The 24,694-nt window shown below is 46.0% G+C and overlaps 1 protein-coding gene across 1 annotated transcript in view; it reads right to left on the reverse strand.

Moving 5' to 3' along the window:
* XYLB (xylulokinase) overlaps positions 1–24,694 on the reverse strand; it is a 154,209-nt gene that overhangs the window by 27,093 nt on the left and 102,422 nt on the right. The window contains exons 12-14 of the mRNA XM_070726388.1: positions 14,644–14,702; positions 8,147–8,234; positions 1,708–1,802 (exon numbers count right to left, since the gene is read on the reverse strand). Of these exons, the coding sequence (XP_070582489.1) occupies positions 1,708–1,802; positions 8,147–8,234; positions 14,644–14,702 (242 nt within the window). The remainder of the gene's footprint in view (positions 1–1,707; positions 1,803–8,146; positions 8,235–14,643; positions 14,703–24,694) is intronic.

Below are 24,694 nucleotides of genomic sequence, written 5' to 3' on the forward strand. Positions count from 1 at the left end.
TCTCTCTCTCTCTCTGTCTATCTATCTATCTATCTATCTATCATCTATCTATCCATCTATCATCTATCTATCTATCTATCTATCTATCATATCTCTCTCTCTCTCTCTCTCTATCTATCTATCTATCTATCATCTCTCTCTCTCTCTCTCTATCTATCTATCTATCTATCTATCTATCTATCTATCTATCTATCTAATCTATTCTTCCATCCATCCATCCATCCATCCATCCATCCATCTATTTATAATACTAAAACACTAAAAAAAGAAATAAAAATAAACAAATGCAAACCCATGCAAATCCTGCCTTTTGAAGGTTATTTATATGAAAGTGTCTGTTTGCATTTCTCTTCTCCCTGGAAACACCTATTTTGTATACCCTGGAAACAAACTGGAGGGGCTTCGACCAAGACAACACTTCAACGCAGTTATTTTACAGAGAAGACAGCACTTAACCTCTGGTCGACTTTGAGGTTTATAAAAAGAACCATCACTTAAATGAAAGCTGCTAAACTCCACAGAACAGAATCAGATAGACAAGGAGAGGCAGCCTGTTAAAAACAGAACTAAACTGACTCATCAGATTATAAACTTCCCTGGCAGTTTTCGTATTAACACTCCGGATTATTGGCAACCTCTCTGGCTTCTGCCACTGTGAGGCCTGCGGAGGAATCCATACTGCCAGCGGGCAAAACTGTACAGATGTCCATCATGGGAAAAATGAGGGAGGCCAAGGAGACACAGTAGAGGGGCATCAAAAGTTGTCTTCTCCATAAAACACAGGAATTGACATTTCACCATCAATGTAGGATTGACATTTCACCATTAATGTAAACAGAGACAAGGCAAAAGTGATGTGCCGGTGCCTGGAGGCTGTTGGGGTCTGGATGGGTGTCAACAGACTCAAACTCAACCCTGTGGGTTTTGCCTCCCAAGGACAATTCTATCTGTCCGTCCATCACCCTGGGGGGGGGGGGAGTCATTGCCCCCCTCAGAGAGGGTCCGCAACTTGGGCGTCCTCCTCGATCCACAGCTTATATTAGAGAAACATCTTTTGGCTGTGGTGAGGGGGGCGTTTGCCCAGATTCGCCTGGTGCACCAGTTGCGGCCCCTATTTGGACCGGGAGTCACTGCTCACAGTCACTCATGCCCTCATCACCTCGAGGTTCGACTACTGTAACGCTCTCTACATGGGTCTACCTTTTCCGGCCCTGTTTCCTCCCAGGAGATTCCTAGAGAGGCCCCACGGAGGCTTCTCCCTGCCTTTTCCGGCCCTGTTTCCTCCCAGGAGATTCCTAGAGAGGCCCCACGGAGGCTTCTCCCTGCTTTTTCCGACCCTGTTTTCTCCCAGGAGATTCCTAGAAAGGCCCCACAGAGGCTTCTCCCCACTTTTTCCGACCCTGTTTCCTTCCAGGAGATTCCTAGAGAGGCCCCACGGAGGCTTCTCCCTGCTTTTCTGGCCCTGTTTCCTCCCAGGAGATTCCTAGAGAGGCCCCACCGAGGCTTCTCCCTGCCTTTTCCGGTTACAGTTTCGGAGGCTCGGGTTTGTAAGTGGAAAATCTTGAAAACCCAGTTCTTATCTACAAAAGTTCATACGTAGAGGTGTTCTTAGGTAGAGGTACCACTGTATTTAATTGCTGTACGCTGCCCTGGGTCGGTTGAATAATTAATAATGAATAAATGAATAAAAGAAAAGTGAGGCCTTACCTGACTTGCGCCTGCAATCGGAGTAGCCGCTAATCGGGGCCGCGGTGCTGATTTCACGACATCGGTCAAGGGCAGTCCCGTCTCTGCCACAAGTCCTACCAAGATCAATGAGGAGAAACAGAATGAGGGATTGTCTGAACTCCTTGGCAGACGCCTGTGTTGCATTGATCTTCCCCAGACGGGCCAGTCTTCAAGCAGTGAAGGATAAAGAGCAAAGATTTTATTCTCAAATGCACGGATCTAGGCATGTGGGGTCTCAGAGATCACACCTGGGTCAATAATTCAATTTGTCCCATGGAGGGCAAAGCCGGCCACACGGCTGCAAGTTCTACAATATCAGTGATCGCTGAAGAGTGATGATAAGGCAGCCACCGGAAGCGGGTGGATGGAGGAGGAATAAATTGAAGGCCTAGGACCGTTTTCCTTTTTTAAAAAGCAGGTGAACAGAGGGGAAACTTTATTCAGCCTTAGAAACAAGGCCGCAGACCAGAACTCAGGGTGCGATTCAGAGAGTAAGCCCTATTAGTGCCCTCATTCAAACAAACTCACACAATGTGCCTTCTTGGTACATCCAAGGCCCCCCCCCCCAAAAAAAAACCTACTCTGGGAGGGTGGGTTTTTATTCACCAAAGTCTAGGCCAGGGTTTCCCAATCTTTTCCCCTGGGGAATTCTGGGAGTTGAAGTCCACAAGTCTTAAAGTTGTTGACGTTTGAAATCCCTAGTGTAGAATATTATAATTCAGGAGCCTTTTATAGTACCACAAAGCTGTTCTTGGCCATATGTTTAAACACAAAGATACATTAGTTTTATGTAAAAATATTTAAAATACAGGTCAATACCCACAAAAGCCGCTCCGAGTCTCTGGAGAGGGGCGGCCTACCAATCTAACAATAATAATAATAATAATAATAATAATAATAATAATAATAATAATAGTAGTAGTAGTAGTAGTAGTAGTAGTAGTAGTAGTAGTAGTAGTAGTAGTAGTTGTAGTTGTTATTAAAAGTTGGTTTATCGTTAGCAGCTACCAGGGGAATATTTTTATGAGTCTGGTGACCAGAACTGTATTAAGACAGTGATTCTCAACCTTTCTAATGCCGCGATTCCTTAATGCAGTTTCTCATGTTGTGGTGACCCCCAACCATAAGTCTAGTGCCAATTCTCCCAACAGAGAAACATAGAAACATAGAAGACTGACGGCAGAAAAAGACCTCATGATCCATCTAGTCTGCCCTTATACTATTTTCTGTATTTTATCTTAGGATGGATATATGTTTATCCCAGGGATGTTTAAATTCAGTTACTGTGGATTTACCAACCACGTCTGCTGGAAGTTTGTTCCAAGGATCTACTACTCTTTCAGTAAAATAATATTTTCTCATGTTGCTTCTGATCTTTCCCCCAACTAACTTCAGATTGTGTCCCCTTGTTCTTGTGTTCACTTTCCTATTAAAAACACTTCCCTCCTTTACAGAGCTGTAAACTGATTGGCAGGAAGGTCAGAGGGACACCCCCATGAAAAACGCCTGATTGGTCGGATTGTAAAAATATGTTCCAGGGTGCTAGAATAGTAGCTTGAGTTCCTAACGCCAGGGGAAATTTGTCTTTTGCCATGGTCTTAGGTGACCCCTTTGAAACGGTCGGTCAACCCCCAAAGGGGTCCTGATCCCCAAGTTGAGAACTACTGCTCTAAGACATGGGTGTTAAACTCAAACCCCATGGGCCAAATCCTGCCTGTGGTGGTGCTTAGATCTGGCCTGCAGAACTGCTCTGGAACAAACAAAGGACAGGCCTACAATGCCCCAGCTAGCAAAAAAGGGCTCCCGAGCTCGGTTTTTGGCTGTGACAGCCTCCTGCAGCCCTCTGCCAATGAAAACAAAGCTTGGGAGGGCTGCATGGTGTTTGGAAGTCTGTTTTTGCTGGCAGACTGCTGGAGCCTCACAGGCGCCTTTGTGCCACACGAGTGACGTCGAGCGGGTCCCTCTCCGAGGTCAAACACAATCCTGATGCGACCCTCAATGAAATTGAGTTTGACATGCCTGCTTTAAGAAGCGTTATCGAATAAAGACAGCCCTGATGTGCTTTTATTTATTTATTTGTTTTTGTTTTGTCGCACGAATCCCAGCGACCGGTTAGGTCCCACAGAGTTGGCCTTCTCCGGGTCCCGTCGACTAAACAATGTCGTTTGGCGGGACCTAGGAGAAGAGCCTTCTCTGTGGCGGCCCCGACCCTCTGGAACCAGCTCCCCCCGGAGATTAGAACTGCCCCCACCCTCCTTGCCTTTCGTAAAGTTTTTAAGACCCATCTCTGCCGTCAGGCATGGGGGAACTGACACATTTCCCCCGGGCCTATACAGTTTATACATGGAATGTCTGTGTGTTTATTTGCTTTTAATAATGGGGTTTTTAGTGTTTTTTAAATTATTAGATTTGTTCTTACATTGTTCTTGTTATTGTTGTGAGCCGCCCCGAGTCTACGGAGAGGGGCGGCATACAAATCTAATAAATAAATAAATAAATAAATAAACTCTGTGGGACCTAACTGGTCGCTCGGATTCGTGCGGCAGAAGGCGGTCCCGGAGATATGTTTATCGTTTTCTAGTATTGTATTACATGTTTGTATACAGTGATCCCTCGTTTTTTGCAGGCCTTCTCCGGGTCCCGTCGACTAAACAATGTCGTCTGGCGGGACCCAGGGGAAGAGCCTTCTCTGTGGCGGCCCCGACCCTCTGGAACCAGCTCCCCCTGGAGATTAGGAATGTCCCTACCTCCTTGCCTTTCGCAAAGTCCTTAAAACCCACCTTTGCCGTCAGGCATGGGGGAACTGAGACATCTTCCCCAGGCCTATATAGCTTATGTATGGTATGCGTCTATGTCTTTTTAAATTACAGTGGTACCTCGAGATACGAGTTTAATTCGTTCCGGACCTGGGCTCTTAAGTCGAGCAGCTCTTATCTCGAACGACTTTTCCCCATAGGAATTAATGTAAATAATTTTAATTGGTTCCAGCCCTCAAAAAACTCACAAAGTTAGTCTAAATTATGCAGAAAGACATGTTTTTAATGAAGAAATGTACATGTACATATAAATGAATAATGAAGTTTCTTTCACTTAACTTGTAAACTTTCTTAAACTTTTAAATTTACATATGTTCAACTTCTCTGCCACCCAATCCTGTAGGACAGAGGTCCCCAACCCTTTTTGCACCAGGGACCGGCTTTAAGCGATCAAGAGAGGAATGGATGAATGAATGGACGGAGGGTGGGAAGGAAGGAAAGAGGGAAGGGACAGGAACAGAGGAAGGAAGCAAGGAAACTTATGAAAGGGGAGAGTAAGAGAGGAATGAGTGAAGGGAGGGAGGGAGGGAAGAAGGTGGGAAGGAGAAAGAAAAGAAGAAATAGAGGAAGGGAAGGTAAAAGAGAGAAAGAAAAAGAGCAAGAAAGAAAGCTGCAAGCACCCCCCGAGCCCCCCAGGCCGGCTGCAACCTTTTAAAACATGCGCGCCGCTTCGCAGCTGTCTCCTGAAGCCGAACGCGGAAGTTAGCGTTTGGCTTCAGGAGACAGCTCCTTGGCGCTTGTATCTCGAATTTGGGCTTGTAAGTAGAACAAAAATATCTCTCCCCTCCCAGCTCTTATCTCGAGTTGCTCTTAAGTAGAGCAGCTCTTATGTCGGGGTTCCACTGTATGGGGTTTTAGATTTTTAAATATTAGATTTGTATTGTACATTGTTTTTTACTATTGCTGTGAGGCGCCCCGAGTCTACGGAGAGGGGCAGCATACAAATGTAATTAAATAATAATAATAATAATAATAATAATAATAATAATAATAATAATAATGACAGGGGATGGAAGGCACTCTGGAAGGCTTTCCTCCTCATCACCATATAACTATGGTTGTCTCAGCTTCCCCAACATGGCAGCCTCATCCTTCATACACATGTTTTCCTTCCGGGAATGAAGACTAGAAGTGATTGATTCATGGAGTCACAAAGCTAACGTAAGCAGAAAAGGCCACGAGGGAGGGAAGGTTAGCATTTCTTTTTTTTCACTGTAAGGGGCCCTCCTCCCTAGCATTTCACATGGTTAATAAACCACCCGCTCTTCTCTAATTCCTCTCACTTTGCAATACAATTACTCCTCAACTTACAACCACAACTAAGTCCAAAATTTTCGTTGCTAAGTGAAGCAGCTGTTAAGCGAGGTTTGCCCCATTTGACAACCGTTCTTGACACCGCTGTTGAGTGAATTACAGGAGCCGCTAAGTTAGTAAAATGGTTGTTAAGTGAATCTGGCTACCCCGTTGACTTTTCTAACCGGAGATCACGTGACTCTAGGACATGACAACCGCCATAAATACGGGCCAGTTGCCAAGCGTCTGAGTTTTGATCATGTGGTTGCAATGGTTACAGGTGTGGGAAATGGTCGCAAGTCACTTTTTTGGGTGCTGTTGTAACTTTGAACAGTCACTAGACAAGCTGCTGTAAATCAAGGACTGTGTGTATGGACCGTGCCAACGGGGGGGGGGGGGGTTGTTACAAAAAGCTTGAATATAGAACCAAGGTCCTTGCAGACCAAGGTTGAAGGTTAGCGAGGCAAGATGGCCCAATGAAAACCTAGCCTGCCTTACATCCATACTTATCTTGCTGTTTTCACTGGGTGATTTATTTTTAAGGGAGACGAGACCCAGGAATCGATGCCAGCCATGAAACAGCAATTAGAGCTTTTCATGAGGCCTGGGGTGGCACAGTGGTTAGAACACAGCATTGCAGGCAAACTCTGCCCACAGCCTGGAGTTCAATCCTGACAGAGCTCGTCCTTTCATCCTTTAGATCAGTGTTTCCCAACCTTGGCAACTTGAAGATATTTGGACTTCAACTCCATGTGATCATGGAGACGCTACGATAGTTGTAAGTGTGAAGATCAGTTGCAAGTCACTTTTTCCCCCAGTACTGTTGGAACTATAACAAGGGTCGCCCAGAAAGCAATGCACCATATTTTTTCCTCCGCCTACAGTAATGGTACGAATGGGAATGTGTAAATTCTGTGTTTCTTCCGTCAGATAGTGTAGCTACAGCAGTGTTTCGAAATGGCGTCTGTAAGTGATGTACGTTACAAACCGCGTGTCGTCATTGAATTTCTCACTGTGGAGAAAGAAACTATTGGGAACACTCACAAACGTTTGTGTGCAGTTTATGGAGAATCTGCAGTGGACAGAAGTATGGTTAGTTGCAGAAGACATTTTGAGGATGAAGAAGAGGTGATTCGCACAGTGCAGAAATGGCCTCGTGATCAGAACAAGGAGTGGGAGATTACGTGGAAAGATATGGAGTGTAGAAGAAACATCTTTCCTTCTTTCTTTCTTTCTTTCTTTCCTTCTTTCCTTCCTTCCTTCCTTCTTTCTTTCTTTCTTTCTTATGTATGTTGAAATGGACCTTGTAGGTCATCAAGTCCAACCCCCTGCTCAAGCAGGAAATCCTATACCTCCCCAGCCTGATGGCAGTCCAATCTCCTCTTGAATATGTTGAGAGTTGGGGCAATCACCTCTGCAGGCAAGCCGTTCCACTGGTTGATTGCTCTCACTGTCAGGAAGTTCTTCCTTATGTCCAGGTTGATTCTCTCTTTGGTCAGCTTCCATCTGTTGTTCCTCATCTGGCCCTCTGATGCCCTGGAAAATAGAGTGACCCTCTCTCTCCGTGGCAGCCCCTCAAATACCTGTGTACTGCTATTATGTCCTCCCTGGCCCTTCTTTTCACTAGACTATCTATGCCCAGTTCCTGCAATCTCTCTTCGTATTCCAGTCTCTTTCTTTCTTTCTTTCTTTCTTTCTTTCTTTCTTTCTTTCTTTCTTTCTTTCTTTCTTTCTTTCTTTCTGTCTGTCTGTTTTTATTTTATTTTATTTTATTTTATTTTAATTTTATTTTTATGCCGCCCTTCTCCTTAGACTCAGGGCGGCTTACAACATGTTAACAATAGCCCTTTTTAACAGAGCCAACCTATTGCCCCCACAATCTGGATCCTCATTTTACCCACCTCGGAAGGATGGAAGGTTGAGTCAACCTTGAGCCGGCGATGAGATTTGAACCGCTGACCTTCAGATCTACAGTCAGCTTCAGTGGCCAGCAGTACAGCACTCTACCTGCTGCGCCACCCCAGCTCTCAATCATTTTGGTTGCTCTTTTCTGTACCTTTTCTAGAATTTCTACGTCTCTTTTAAAGTGTGGTGACCAGAATTGAATGCAATACTCCAGGTATGGTCTGACCAGGGCGTAATTGTGTGTAAGTTTCATTGTGTTCGATAAATAATTGTTGAAGAAAAAAAATGTGGTGCATTACTTTCTGGGCAGCCCTCACATAATGGCAAAACAAATGTTCATAACTTGGGAATCAACTGTATGGGCTGTGTGTCCAAATGCTAGCAGAGTTTTTTGGTTGGCTTACCATGGATGGCCCTGTAAGCGGAACCTAAGCAGGCTGAATTAGCCGTGTCGATTGTGTACACTGGGACACTGAAGACATCGGACAGGATCTGAAAAGGGGAAAAAAAAGATACACAAAATTACTCTGCAGTTTGTTTCCGTTGTCAAAGACACAGGCAGACAAGACTGGCAGCCAAAAGAGATCCGATGCTAGGAATCACCACTGGGAAATTAATTAAAAAGTAACTTAAGGCATCTTTCAGACGGAGAGATGGATCAACAGAAAAACGTAACAGGTAATAATTAAGGTTAAGGTTAAAGTTGGCAAACAAAGTCCTGGAGACTTGGGGTGACATCCATCCTCAGCCACGGAAACCTACTGGATGTAGAAGAATTCAGAAATAACTTCGATGGAAGAAGTAGATGAATCATTACAGGCAAAAATATGGCTATTCAGCCCTGGCAAAATGAAAAGGAACAGTCCCTCAAAATAAACTTTTCTTGCTTCTCTTTGGTATAGTCCTTCATGGCATCGGACCGGAATATCACCGGGACCGCCTTCTGCCGCACGAATCCCAGGATTTGGTCCCACAGAGTTGGCCTTCTCCAGGTCCCATCGACCAAACAATGTCGTTTGGCGGAACCCAGGAGAAGAGCCTTCTCTGTGGCGGCCCCATCCCTCTGGAACCAGCTCCCCCCAGATATCAGAGTGGCCCCCACCCTCCTTGCCTTTCGCAGGCTCCTTAAACCCCCCCCCTTTCGTCAGGCATGGGGGAATTGAAATTTCCCTTCCCCCTAGGCTTATAGAATTTATACATGGTATGCTTGTATGTATGAGTGGTTCTTTAAATTGGGGTTTTTTAGATTATTTTTAGTATTAGATTTGTTTACATTGTTTTTTATATTGTTGTTAGCCGCCCCGAGTCTTCAGAGAGGGGCGGCATACAAATCTAATACATGAATGAATGAATGAATGAATGAATGAATGAATGAATGAATGAATGAATAAATAAATAAATAAATAACCTAAAGTAGAGAGAAACTCCTGTAGGCTTTCAAGTTTACGACATGTATGACAATGAAGTACCGTATTTTTCAGAGTATAAGATGCTTCGGAGTATAAGACACACCTTAGTTTTGGGGGAGGAAAATAGGGGAAAGAATCTGCTTACCAGGTATTCATCTGGCTAGTGTCCTTAGCCAGCACATTATTTTATCCCCTGGTTTGGGCTTTAAAAAAACTTTATTCGGAGAGCTTGCAATGAAAGAGCTTGCAAGCCAGTAAGAGCTGGGAACATCATTAGCACTTGGAAAGAAATATTCGGAGCAAATAGAGCAATGGAAAAAAACCCTGCAAAGACTTAGGGCTTGGAAAACATTCTTCGCAGAGAGTAACAATGAAAAAGCTTGCAAGCTAGTAAGAGATGGGAACATTGTTAGTACCTGGTTAGGGCTGGAAAGAAACTTATTCGGAGCAATTTAGAGCAATGAAAAAAAATCTGCAAAGACTTAGGGTTTGGAAAACAGTTTTTGCACAGAGAAACAATGAAAGAGCCTGCAAGGTAAGAGCTGGGAAGATCGTTAGCCGCTAGCTAAGGCTGGGGGGGGGGGCTACATTCAGAGTATAAGACGCACCCAAATTATCAGCCCCTTTTAGGGAGGAAAAAGGTGCATCTTATATTCTGAAAAATACGGTAAATGCATCTGATGTTGCAGTGACTGTTTCCTGACCTATCTCAAAGACCAATATCAAGTGAGTTTTGGCCAGTTGCTCTTTCTCGGCCTACTTCAAGGGTCTTTAAGCTTGAGATAAAATGAATGGAAACTCATAGAACACATTGGGAAACAGGTGGGATATAAATCTAATACCTACATAGATTATGGATAGTCCCTGGATTTTGTAAATCCTACCAAATAAATCCCGTTTCATGGAAAAACACATGAGGATGTATCACTTGGCCACAATTCAACATGAGCCAAAAATCAGCTTAGAATAAGAGCAGGAATGGAATTTTAAAGCTCTCCAGTACTGTCTGCATTCTATTTTGCAGCTTGCAAACTAATGGGCAAAGGGGTTTTTAATCAAAAGCCAGATCTGAAGAAATATTGCACTTATTAAACAGAGAAGTCTGCTGGAGATCTTATTATTCTTGTCTCATGACTGGGAAAGAACCCCAATAGGCAAAATCTGGGGTACTTTTTTCTACACTAAGCCTGCAATGAAAGAATATTTCCTTTCCAATTCTGGAATGTGCAAATAATATCAAAATAATAACAAAGTACTGAATTAAATCCAGGAGTTTTGAAAACTATTACCCGGACACAGGATTAAGGAGAAAGGATTGAGAAGATACTAAACCGAGATGAATTTAACACACAAAAATCTTACTTGTCTTTACCCATTCTTGGAAAAAATAAAATCCCTATCCAATATTTTGCCCCTGAGAAATATTGGTGTTTGGATTTTTAGCTCCCCAGCAACATAGCCACCAAGAAACTAAAAACAATCAGATACTTGCAAATTATGGGCAGCAAAAAGGAAAGAGGCCATAGGACTGAGTAGAGCTACTTCAATCTCACTTAAAACATTCGTTTTGGGGGGGGGGGGGAGCAAGAATGTTTAAATATGTAAAAAAAAAACCAAAAGTGAGCAATGTTTGGAGCTTAGCATTTACTAATCAGGCAGAATTAATCGGGTTGCTGACTTGGCTTCGACATATCCTTCAGAGTTCCTTCTCTTCCAAAACCCTAAAATGAATTTCCTAGAAATTATATCCTCAACAGATCAATTCTGCATGCTCCATGATCTCCACTGAGGTCAATTGAAGGCAGATCGTTTTCTGTTTTTTAAATAATCCTGGAAAACGGAGTTGGCCTTCTCCAGGTCCTGTCAACCATACAATGCCGTTTGGCGGGGCTGAGGGGAAGAGCCTACTCTGTGGGAGCCCCGGCCCTCTGCAATCAGCTCCCCCCCAGAGATTCGCACTGCCCCCCGCCCTCCTCGTCTTTCACAAAAGTCTCAAGACTCACTTATGTCACCAGGAATGGGGCAATTAGATCTAGGCCCCCTGGCCAATAAATGAGATATATGGCTGCGATTGAATTGTTTGGTTGATTTTAATATACTGGTTTTTTTAGCTTACTTGGTTTTTTTAATTAATTAGATTTGTCTTTGTATTCACTGTCTTATATTGTATCCTGTGAGCCGCCCCAAGTCTTCGGAGAGGGGTGGCATACAAATCTAATTAATAATAATAATAATAATAATAATAATAATAATAATAATAATAATCACGCAGTCCTAGGTGCTTGGGAAGCACCCGACTGGTGATGAAATACGAAATCCAGCATAGTGATCTCGTTTGCTGTGTTGTATTGACATAATAATAATAATAATAATAATAATAATAATAATAATAATAAGAAAAAGAAGAAGAAGAAGAAGAAGAAGAAGAACAACAACAACAACAACAACATGGTGCAGGTAGCCTTTGACTTACAACCATTTATTTAGTAATCATTCAAAATTACAACGGCACTTTTCTGATCCCAATTGTGGTTGTGAGTGGAGGATTAACTGTAACTGGGTTTTTTGTTCACAGGATGCAAAGAGGCTAAGGTTACAGAACCTTAGATCAGTGATGGAGAACCTAAGCCATATCTGAGGGCAGGCTAGATGTTGCCCTATGTCAGCTGACTTTTTGGGCTTCTTTTTGGCCGTTTTCGCTCTCCCCACGGCGAATGTGACCCAACACCCCAACCGGAAGTTAATTTGTGTGTTCACCCTCAGCTTTCTTTTCACTGTCAGAGGTCTTCAAGAACTTTTTTGGCTTTGGACAGTTGTAGCAAAGTAGTCGCACATCTCAGCTGATTTCTTCTGCAGACGGGAAGAATTTCCTGGAGGCCTCTGCAGCTGATAACAGAACTCTAGATCGATCCGGAGCTGTTATCAGCTAGAGAAGCCTTCAGGAAAGCATTGCCGGCTGCAGAAGAAATGGGCCGAGATGTGAGAGGCTGGTTGCAATTATCAGAAGATAAATAGTAGGATAGCTCCATTTCCTTTCATTTCGAAACTGGCTTGTTGGACCATTGTTCGCCACTTCTAGGGTTCAGGACTCTGGGGAGAGGGAAAAACAGCCCAAGGGACCTACTGGAGGTCATACCTGTGAGCATGTGCCAGGGAGGCAGTGGAGGGCTGCACATGCACAGGGCATTGAATTATGGGCGTGGGCACACCTTTTTGGCACCCAAGTCGAAAAAGGTTCGCCATCACTTGCTTTAGATTATTATTATTATTATTTATTAGATTTGTATGCCGCCCCTCTCCGTAGACTCGGGGCGGCTCACAACAGCAATAAAACAATTCATGACAAATCTAATAATTTAAAAACATTTTCAAAACTCCGTTATTAAGCAGACATACACACAGACATACCATACATAAATTGTATAGGCCCGGGGGAGATATCTCAATTCCCCCATGCCTGGCGGCAAAGGTGGGTTTTAAGGATGTATGTTGAGTTGTGTGATTGTTCTTAATAAGGGTTTCTTAATTGTTCTGCTTTTAAACATTGGATTTGTAGACTGTATTGTTTGTTGGGAGCCGCTCCGAGTCCTCGGAGAGGGGCAACATACAAATCTAATTAATTAATTAATTAATAATGGATGGACGGACGGATGGACAGACAGACAAGGTAGGTAGGTAGGTAGGTAGGTAGATAGATAGATAGATAGATAGATAGATAGATAGATAGATAGATAGATAGATAGATAGATAGATAGATAGATGCAACTGAGTGCAATTGTAATACACAATGGTAGTAATACCCAGACAATAGCAAAAGGTTCCAATAAAGTTGTGGCTTATTGACTGTTTCCCAGTTGTTGACTCTGAAAAGCACCTGCTTTAATTTGCCTTTCCCAGGAACCTAAAGATGTCAACTTCTGTGGTTTTCTGGCTACAGATCGACGTGACCTTTTCTACTTGGTGTCATGTCACAGTACGACGATGTGTCAACCGATGACGTGAAGCCAAAGGCTCTTTTCCGAGTGGGGATGAGCTGGTCTTCATCAACACCGAGAACAGGAAAATGTGGCTGAGAGAACAGTTTAGGAAGTATCAATTTTTTTTTAACAATCTGCTTTCAAGTCCATTCTTAAGTTGTAAAGAAGTGCCAATTCTCTGTACAGCGTATACACAGTCAGAGTGTTGCAAATACAGTGGTACCCCTACTTAAGAATGTCTAAGGAGAACTAAGGAGAAATTCTCTGGCAATCAGAACAATTAATCATCAGTGGAACAGCCTGCCTCCAGAAGTTGTAAATGCTCCAACACTGGAGGTTTTTAAGAAGATATTGGATAACCATTTGTCTGAAGTAGTGTAGGGTTTCCTGCCCAAGCAGGAGGTTGGACTAGAAGACCTCCAAGGTCCCTTCCAACACTGCTGTTGTTATTGTTGTTGTTGTTGTTATTATTATTATTTCAACAATACAACACAGCAAAATATATCATTATGCTGGATTTCGTATTTCATCACCAGTAAGGCTCTTCCCAAGCACCTAGGACTGCGTGATGTAGTGGCGAATTATGTGTGCCGATCCAGTAAACGGAGCGTTTTCCTTTCTCTGGGCGCTTGGAGAGGGAATAAACCTCTGCCAGCACCCAGACAAAGGAAAACACTCCGTTCACTCTGGGCTGCCAAAGCCTCCTTAAGTGCCACCGAAAGGCTACTCTGGTAACCCAGAAAAGCCCGAGATGGCGAGGATTAAATGGGGGAATGGCAGGAAACTGGCCGGGCCTTTGTGCCACTCTCAAATTTCCTGGGAAATTTTTCCAGGCTCGGGTTCTTAAGCAGAAAATGGTTCTTGAGAAGAGGCAAAAAAATCTTGAACACCTGGTTCTTATCTAGAAAAGTTCTTAAGTAGAGGCGTTCTTAAGTAGAGGTACCACTGTATTAGAGAGTAGATTGGATTAGGCGGGATATCATAGCTACATCCTCCTCCTCTTCTTCTTCCTCTTCCTCCCACCCAGATTCCGAGCTTTTATTTCTTTCCCAATGGGTTTGCATGCATTATTTGCATTTACATTGATTTCTATGGGAAAAATTGTTTCTACTTACAAACATTTCTACTTAAGAACCTGGTTATGGAATGAATTAAGTTCTTAAGTAGAGGTACCACTGTAATTGCAGATAATTGGTGCCAAACAGCAGATTATGCTCAGCAAGCTCTAATTTGATTGGAAGTTTCCATGGTAGTTTTCCAGACCAATTGGCGTTTGCTCCAGGTTCTTTGCGTAGGCAATGTCCAGATGACCTGGACAGTAAATCACGAATGTCCTTCCATACAAATGGTCACGTAAACATCTCCTATGCAAATTTCATTGCCGGCTAATTCCTCCTAAGGCTCTGCCTACTCAAGACCTTGGTTTCCTGGTTTTGATTTTTGACTCTAGAGGTCACCAGCTGGCTTAAAAGGGCACACCAGATGCTGATGTCAAATGCAAAAAGCCGTACTTACTTGTAAGATTGCCTTATTATGGGATGCCCCGCCAGTAGCCAAGATTTTTGTGGTTGGCACTACAAGCAAAGAAGAAATGAAATTAATACAAGTAGGAAAAGATCCTATCTACACTACAGAAAATCATAACGGGATACAACGTCTTAATGATAGAACACATTAATAACAGTACTGAAAATATTGAAAGATGACACATCTGCTAATTGGTTTAGAGCAGGGGTAGGGAACGTTGGCTCTTCTATGACTTGTGGACTTCAACTCCCAGAATTCCTGAGCCAATCATGCTAGCTCAGGAATTCTGGGAGTTGAAGTCCACAAGTCACAGAAGAGCCAACGTTCCCTACCCCTGGTTTAGAGGGTGAGTTATTGGCAGATAAGGTGGCCTGGCAAAGAGGATTTCATTCTGGGTCAGAATTCTGGCTTGACCCTTCAGATGCCACATGAAACAATGAAGTTAGGCAGGGATATCAGACCTACCTTACAGCAGGGGTCTTCAAACTTGGCAACTTGAAGACCTGTGAACTTCAAGTCCCAGAATTGAAGACCACAGGTCTTAAAGTTGCCAAGGTTGAAGACCCCTAATTTGTTGAGGAAATCTGGAAGTTGAAATCCATAAAAGTTGCAAACCTTGCTTTATTCATTATGCCAAACTGGCTTAATTTTAAACTGCTGGGTTTTTTATAGTTCCTATTAAACATTTTCAACTATGTTTGTTTGTTTAGTTAGTTAGTTAGTTAAAGTTAGTTAGTTAGTTAGAAAGTTAGTTAGTTAGTTAGTTAAATGTATAGGCTGCCCTTCTCCTAATGAACTTAGGGTGGCATACAACAATTAAAAAGTACAGAGATAAAAGATACCATTTAAAACCCCAATATTGAACATTCATTAAAAAACAAATTTTCACTCATTACAGCATTTCCATATCAGTATCAATATCATCCACGACATTTGTAATTTACATAAATTCTATTTCTATGACTCTGTCCTACATTATACAGTCATTTAAATTATACAAATATTTACATATCATCAATATTCTATGATTCTTATACAGTATTTGTATTCCTATTCTCTAGCCAGGTTCACCATCTACTCCAAATTTGATAGTATTCTTGATTCTTCTCTCTCTTTCAATTCCATAGTTAACTTATCCATCTTTGCACACTCAAGTACCTTTCTTAAAATGTATTGCCTCTGAAGGAACGTAAGAACCTAAGAAGAGCCATGCTGAATCGGGCCAAAGCCCATCGAGTCCAGCATTCTGTGTCACACAGTGGCCCACTAATTGTCCATGGGGATCTTGAGCAGAAAGAGCAGAAAGAGAAGGCAAAACCCTCCCTTTCCCTTGACCCCCAACAAATGGTACCCAAGGGAATCCTGCCTGTCTCAATCAACATAGAGGCGGCACTTGGACATCCATTTCAATAACCGGAATATTAGACTGTTTCCAATTTTGAGCGAGAACGATTCTGGTTGCAGTTAGTACAGTGATACATCGTCTTATGAACCCCTCGTCATATGAACTTTTCGAGATACGAACCTGGGGTTTAAGATTTTTTTGCCTCTTCTTCCGAACTATTTTCACCTTACGAACCCCCCACTGCCACTGGGATTCCGTTGCCAGGCGAAGGCTCCCTTCGTTGGGAAACCCCACCTCCGGACCTTCTGTTGCCAGCAAAGCGCTCGTTTTTGCACTGCTGGGATTCCCCTGAAGCTCCCCTCCATGGGAAACACCACTTCTGGACTTCCGTTGCCAGTGAAGTGCTCGTTTTTTTGATGCTGGGATTCCCCTGCAGCATTGCAAAAATACGGAAGTCCGGAGGTGGAGTTTCCCATGGAGGGGAGCCTCAGGGGAATCCCAGCAGTGCAAAAATGGGTGCTTTGGCTGGCAAAAGGGGTGAATTTTGGTTTAGCATGCATTAATCGCTTTTCCATTGATTCCTATGGGAAACACTGTTTCGTCTTACGAACGTTTCACCTTACCAATCTCGTCCCGGAACCAATTAAGTTCGTAAGACAAGGTATCACTGTATATGTAATAATATATATTGACCTATAAAGCCCTACATGGCATCAGACCAGAATACCTTCGGGACCGCCTGCTGCCGCACGAATCCCAGCGACCGATTAGGTCCCACAGAGTTGGCCTTCTCCGGGTCCAGTCGACAAAACAATGTCGTCTGGCAGGACCCAAAGGAAGAACCTTCCCTGTGGCGGCCCCAGCCCTCTGGAATCAACTCCCCCCGGAGATTAGGATTGCCCCCACTCTCCTTGCCTTTCATAAACTCTTAAAAGGAGGCTGGCGAGGACTCAGTGCCGGAAAGCAGAGGTTCAGGCAGGGCCTTCAGAACCTCCAGTACCTCATCACATCAGTAATAGGGAAGAAGAGGTGGAGCCTCTTCTTAATGCACGAGCCCACAGAGCTGCCAAAAGGCAGAAATGGCTACTCAAGAGAAGGTCTCCTCGGGAGTAAGGCTTGGGGCTAATTGGCCACTCCCCTAGTCTACTTAAGGGATGAGCAAAAACTCTGCAGGAAACAATTTTTGTTCGTTCATTTACCTCCCTGGTCTGAAAACGTCTGCTCAGCTTATCTGTTTTGGCTTTCTTCCTGCAGACTGCTTCTAGGCATTTTGCCAACTCTTGTAAGCTTCTTGAGCTATTCAGGACTAATTGCTTAGACTTAATTTACGAGTTCATGGACTTTTGCTAGCTGTTTAATTAACAGCTGGTCTTTCAAGAAAAGACTGCTTTAGCTTGTGTTTGTGTGTGCGTCAACTACTAAGCAAGATTATTAATAGTCGTTAATTGAGTAAACATAGGTTTGAAGAAACTGCATATGTCACTAGACTGTGAATGTGTAGGATGCTGTAGTATGTTTTTGAATGTTTGACTTTTAAATGTTAGCTTTTTAAAATATTTTAAATTATTTATTTCTGTTAATTGGATTTAGAAGCGTTTTATATATTGTACTTTTATTGAAATGTTATAAGCCGCCTCGAGTCCATGGAGAGGGGCGGCATATAAATCAATCAATCAATCAGTCAGTCAAACAAACAAACAAACAAACAAACAAACAAACAAATATGTGCTATGTTTTTTCTGGTCCATAGCTGAGGCTGCTAGACTTCAGACAGATAAGAGATAAGATAAGAATAAGAACGGGCAATGTCAGACATCTCAGAGAGGACCCTCTCTCTAGTTTGTTGGACTAAAATCCTGAGAGGACAAGTGATGCACTTTCATACCTGAAAAACTGTTAGTGTAACTTTACAATAATAAGACTATTTTTGGAATGCGCTTCTTGTTCGAGCTACCTCGAATGACTGACAGGCATAGCAAGACCAACTGCAAATGGCCTGCTTGAATTTTTCAAAGTTGTCCACAAGGGAGGAACAAGGCTGTCAAGATAATGGTTTCAATCACACAGTCAAGTCTTACCTTTCTTTACGCCAATGTCCCCCTACGGAATCCTCCGCTTTCCTTTAGCGCAGGAATTCCCACTGCCGTCAAGACCAGTGCTGAGAGTTTGAGTGTCATCCACCCATAAATTTAATCAGAGCTTCCTTTTCAGGTGAAATTTCAACGATGCACAAATTGGGTTTAAAAAGCCATTAGGTTCCACATCACTGTCAATAAATAACTCAAGCACACAGCTCGGTAATCCCTTGGAGGAAACAAGTTTCAATTCTACTCGTATGCGGTGGCAGAAGCCTGCCAATATTTGTAGAAAGGTGTTACAAAAGCCACTGGAAAAACCTCTGGAAACTACTACAGTCAGGAGACTAAACAAACAAAACTCCGCCGCTCGCAATAAAATCCCTTACACCACCAGGAATGAAAACTTAGGCTTGGACAAGCGAGAACTATGTGCCTACAGGCCGACCTAAATGTAGCACATAAAATTATCCGCTACTACATACTACTTGTTAACGACTACTTTAGCTTCAACAGCAATAATACACGAGCACACAACAGATACAAACTCAAGGTAAACTGCTGCAAACTTGATTGCAGAAAATACAACTTCAGTAACAAACTGGTCAATGCCTGGAATGCACTACTGACTCTGTTGTTACATCCCCAAGCCCCAAAACTTTATTTTTTAAAAAATATTTTTTTATTAAATTATATACATATTAAAAACACAGAAACAGATCAGTGTATTATCAATTTGTGAGTACATTTGTAAGATGTCTGTTATATGACAGTACAACATATATACCCATCCCTCCCCCCCTCCCCTGCTGTATCCTTTACAGCAGAGGTCCCCAACCGCCGGTCTGCAGACCGGGACCGGGCCGTTGGGGTTTTCCAGCCGGTCCGCGGCGGCGCTGCCCTCCCGGCAGAGGACATTATACAGGACAGGGTGGGGCGTCGGGCAGGGCGGGGAGAATCAGGAGGCTCCTTTGGCGGCTTGGGGCTGCCTGGCTTTGTGATTTTGGCTGGGGGGGGAGTTAGGAAGGTCCTACTTCTCCCCCCCCAGCCAAAAACTCAACGCCTATCTGCTGGATACGGGCGATGAGCGGGACGAGCGGCGCGGAAGCCGGTGGCTGTGGCAGCTGCTGCAAGAGGCTTCCGCACCGCTCTGTCCCACTCATCGCCCGTATCCAGCAGATAGGCTTTGAGTTTTTGGCTGGGGGGGGGGAGAAGTAGGACCTTCCTAAGTCCCCCCCCCAGCCAAAAACTCAAAGCCTATCTGCTGGATACGGGCGATGAGTGGGACAGAGCGGCGCGGAAGCCTCTTGCAGCAGCTGCCACAGCCACCGGCTTCGGCGCCGCTCGTCCCGCTCATTCCCCGTGTCTGGCAGAAGCTGCTGCCCGAGTGCTCTTGGCTGGCGGGATTCAAAGTGCTGGGGTGGGGGGGTGTCCTGACAGCCCCCCCACCCCAGTGCTTCGCCTCCCGCTGGGACACCCCCCACCCCAGCACTTTGAATCCCGCCGGCCAAGAGCACTCGGGCAGCAGCTTCTGCCAGACATGGACAATGAGCAGGACGAGCGGCGCCGAAGCCGGTGGCTGTGGCAGCTGCTGCAAGAGGCTTCCGCGCCGCTCGTCCCACCCATTGCCCGTATCCAGCAGAAGCTGCTGCCCGAGTGCTCTTGGCCGGTGGGATTCAAAGTGCTGGGGTGGGGGGTGTCCCAGCGGGAGGCGAAGCACTGGGGTGGGGGGGCTGTCGGGACACCCCCCACCCCAGCACTTTGAATCCCGCCGGCCAAGAGCACTCAGGCAGCAGCTTCTGCTGGATACGGGCGATGGGTGGGACGAGCGGCGCGGAAGCCGGTGGCTGTAGCAGCTGCTGCAAGAGGCTTCCGCGCCGCTCTGTCCCACTCATCGCCCGTATCCAGCAGATAGGCTTTGAATTTTTGGCTGGGGGGTGGAGAAGTAGGACCTTCCTAACTCCCCCCCCAGCCAAAATCACAAAGCCAGGCAGCCCCCAGCCGCCAAAGGAGCCTCCTGATTCTGCCCGCCGTGTGGAGAAGAGTGGAGGGCTGCATCACTAAGCTCCACCCCTCCATAACCCCACCCCCATATGACCAACGCTCCCCCCCCCCGGGCCGTGGAAAATTGGTCTAGCTTAAAGCTGGTCCCTGGTGCAAAAAAGGTTGGGGACCTCTGCTTTACAGCATATCTCGTTATAAGTTCACGGATATTTGTATCAGTGTAATTATACATATATAGAAATAATAATAATAATAATAATAATAATAATAATAATAATAATAATAATAATAATAATAATACAGTGATCCCCCGCTCTTTGCGAGGGTTCCGTTCCAGGACCCCCCGCAACGAGCGGGTTTTCGCGAAGTAGCGCTGCGGAAGTAAAAACACAATCTGCGCATGTGCAGAGGGTGTTTTTACTTCCGCAGCGCTAGCGAGGAGCCTAAGATTGGGTGCGGCGCGGGTGTTTTAAAACATCCCCGCCGACATGAGGGGCTCGCTAGCACACCCCCAAACCCGGGTTGGGGGTTCGGGGGTGTGCTAGCGAGCCTCCCATGTCGGCGGGGATGTTTTAAAACACCCGCGCGACTTTCCAATGAGTCCCGAAGACAAACGCGTTGTCTTCGGGACTCATTGGAAAGTCGCGCGGGTGTTTTAAAACATCCCCGCCGACATGGGAGGCTCGCTAGCACACCCCCGAGTCCCCAACCCGGGTTTGGGGGGTGCTAGGAAGCTCCCATTGTTGGCGGAGACCTTTTAAAACACTCGCGCGGCTTCCAAACCGAGTCCTGAAGCCGCGCGAGTGTTTTAAAAGGTCTCCGCCAACAATGGGAGCTTCCTAGCACCCCCCAAACCCGGGTTGGGGGCTCGGGGGGGGTGCTAGGAAGCTCCCATTGTTGGCGGAGACCTTTTAAAACACTCGCGCGGCTTCCAAACCGAGTCCTGGAAGCCACGCGAGTGTTTTAAAAGGTCTCCGCCAACAATGGGAGCTTCCTAGCACCCCCCAAACCCGGGTTGGGGGCTCGGGGGGGATGCTAGGAAGCTCCCATTGTTGGCGGAGACCTTTTAAAACACTCGCGCGGCTTCCAAACCGAGTCCTGGAAGCCGCGCGAGTGTTTTAAAAGGTCTCCGCCAACAATGGGAGCTTCCTAGCACCCCCCAAACCCGGGTTGGGGGCTCGGGGGGGGTGCTAGGAAGCTCCCATTGTTGGCGGAGACCTTTTAAAACACTTGCGCGGCTTCCAAACCGAGTCCTGGAAGCCGCGCGAGTGTTTTAAAAGGTCTCCGCCAACAATGGGAGCTTCCTAGCACCCCCCAAACCCGGGTTGGGGGCTCGGGGGGGGTGCTAGGAAGCTCCCATTGTTGGCGGAGACCTTTTAAAACACTCGCGCGGCTTCCAAACCGAGTCCTGGAAGCCGCGCGAGTGTTTTAAAAGTCTCCGCCAACAATGGGAGCTTCCTAGCACCCCCCAAACCCGGGTTGGGGGCTCGGGGGGGGTGCTAGGAAGCTCCCATTGTTGGCGGAGACCTGTTAAAACACTCGCGCGGCTTCCAAACCGAGTCCTGAAGCCAAGCGCAGAAGTTCGCCTTTGGCGCTTGGCTTCAGGACTCGGTTTGGAAGCCGCGCGAGTGTTTTAAAAGGTCTCCGCCAACAATGGGAGCTTCCTAGCACCCCCCAAACCCGGGTTGGGGGCTCGGGGGGGGTGCTAGGAAGCTCCCATTGTTGGCGGAGACCTTTTAAAACACTCGCGCGGCTTCCAAACCGAGTCCTGGAAGCCGCGCGAGTGTTTTAAAAGGTCTCCGCCAACAATGGGAGCTTCCTAGCACCCCCCAAACCCGGGTTGGGGGCTCGGGGGGGTGCTAGGAAGCTCCCATTGTTGGCGGAGACCTTTTAAAACACTTGCGCGGCTTCCAAACCGAGTCCTGGAAGCCGCGCGAGTGTTTTAAAAGGTCTCCGCCAACAATGGGAGCTTCCTAGCACCCCCCAAACCCAGGTTGGGGGCTCGGGGGGGGTGCTAGGAAGCTCCCATTGTTGGCGGAGACCTTTTAAAACACTCGCGCGGCTTCCAAACCGAGTCCTGGAAGCCGCGCGAGTGTTTTAAAAGTCTCCGCCAACAATGGGAGCTTCCTAGCACCCCCCAAACCCGGGTTGGGGGCTCGGGGGGGGTGCTAGGAAGCTCCCATTGTTGGCGGAGACCTGTTAAAACACTCGCGCGGCTTCCAAACCGAGTCCTGAAGCCAAGCGCAGAAGTTCGCCTTTGGCGCTTGGCTTCAGGACTCGGTTTGGAAGCCGCGCGAGTGTTTTAAAAGGTCTCCGCCAACAATGGGAGCTTCCTAGCACCCCCCAAACCCGGGTTGGGGGCTCGGGGGGGGTGCTAGGAAGCTCCCATTGTTGGCGGAGACCTTTTAAAACACTCGCGCGGCTTCCAAACCGAGTCCTGGAAGCCGCGCGAGTGTTTTAAAAGGTCTCCGCCAACAATGGGAGCTTCCTAGCACCCCCCAAACCCGGGTTGGGGGCTGGGGGGGGTGCTAGGAAGCTCCCATTGTTGGCGGAGACCTTTTAAAACACTCGCGCGGCTTCCAGGACTCGGTTTGGAAGCCGCGCGAGTGTTTTAAAAGGTCTCCGCCAACAATGGGAGCTTCCTAGCACCCCCCAAACCCGGGTTGGGGGCTCGGGGGGGGTGCTAGGAAGCTCCCATTGTTGGCGGAGACCTGTTAAAACACTCGCGCGGCTTCCAAACCGAGTCCTGAAGCCAAGCGCAGAAGTTCGCCTTTGGCGCTTGGCTTCAGGACTCGGTTTGGAAGCCGCGCGAGTGTTTTAAAAGGTCTCCGCCAACAATGGGAGCTTCCTAGCACCCCCCAAACCCGGGTTGGGGGCTCGGGGGGGGGTGCTAGGAAGCTCCCATTGTTGGCGGAGACCTTTTAAAACACTCGCGCGGCTTCCAAACCGAGTCCTGGAAGCCGCGCGAGTGTTTTAAAAGGTCTCCGCCAACAATGGGAGCTTCCTAGCACCCCCCAAACCCGGGTTGGGGGCTCGGGGGGGGGGTGCTAGGAAGCTCCCATTGTTGGCGGAGACCTTTTAAAACACTCGCGCGGCTTCCAAACCGAGTCCTGGAAGCCGCGCGAGTGTTTTAAAAGGTCTCCGCCAACAATGGGAGCTTCCTAGCACCCCCCAAACCCGGGTTGGGGGCTCGGGGGGGTGCTAGGAAGCTCCCATTGTTGGCGGAGACCTTTTAAAACACTCGCGCGGCTTCCAAACCGAGTCCTGAAGCCAAGCGCCAAAGGCGAACTTCTGCGCTTGGCTTCAGGACTCAGTTTGGAAGCCGCGCGAGTGTTTTAACAGGTCTCCGCCATCATGGGGAGCTTCCTAGCACCCCCCCCAGCCCCCAACCCGGGTTTGGGGGGTGCTAGGAAGCCCCCCATGCCGGCGGGAAGACCCAGGGAACGTTCCTTCGGCCGCCCAGCAGCTGATCTGCCGGAACGCAAACTCCACCATCTACGCATGCGTGCAGATGGTGTTACTTCCGGGTTGAAAACTCGCGATATAGCCGTTTCACAATGATCGGGGTCGCGATACCCGGGGGATCACTGTAATAATAATAATACAGGTAAAAAGAATTTATCAACAAATAAGTAAAGTATTATTCATCTACGTTTGGATTGATTTTGTATTTTCTTTTCTTTTTTATTTTAACCTTATGTACAGCTATTCTTTTTTCGGTTGTTAACCCAATTATAAAAGTTTTTCCCTGTGTCTTTATCTTGTATTTGTTTATCGTTTTTCAGTTTTTGTGTTAGTGTATCATATTCTGCACAGTCAAGTATTTTTTTGATCATATCTCCTTCTGTTGGTTGATCTTCTTTCTTCCAATTTTGTGCTATAGTGATCCTACTTGCTGTAATTATGTGTTGTATTAAATGGTATTTAATACCTTAGACTCTACTGTTGACCTCACCCCATTCCTAAGAGTTCTGTAAGGGGCGTGCCTACCGTCCTACCATCTCTATTTTTAAAAACATACCTATTTATTATGTTCATAGTTATGTTTATACTATATTGACAAAATAAAAATAATAATAAATCAAACATGCAAAGCAGCAACCAATACCATCTTCTTACAGCTTGATCCTCCCAAGCATCTTTGTGGTTTTTTGCCAGATCTGCCCATGGCATTTTGGGAAAAGAAGCGGGAAGCTGTGATTGCAGAATGTAAGAGTTAAGAATATAAGAACATAAGAAGAGCCATGCTGAATTAGGCCAAAGCCCATCGAGTCCAGCATTCTGTGTAACACAGTGGTCCAACATTTGTCCATGGGGATCTTGAGTAGAAAGAAGGCAAGACCCTCCCTTTCCTTTGACCCCCAACAAATGGTACTCTAGGGAATCCTGCCTGCCTCAGCCAACATAGAGGCGGCACATGGACATCCGTTTCAATAACCACCAATACAGTTGGCATCTATGAATCTGTCTAATTTATCAAGGCTGACAGCTGTCACGACCTCTTCTGGAAGTGAATTCCATAAACCAACGACCCTCTGGGTGAAGAAATATTTCCCTTGATTTGTCCTCACTTTCTTACCTACTGTGTTTCCCCGAAAATAAGACACTGTCTTAT

Source organism: Erythrolamprus reginae, chromosome Z (assembly GCF_031021105.1).
Source record: "Erythrolamprus reginae isolate rEryReg1 chromosome Z, rEryReg1.hap1, whole genome shotgun sequence".
Taxonomy (NCBI): Eukaryota; Metazoa; Chordata; class Lepidosauria; order Squamata; family Dipsadidae; genus Erythrolamprus; species Erythrolamprus reginae.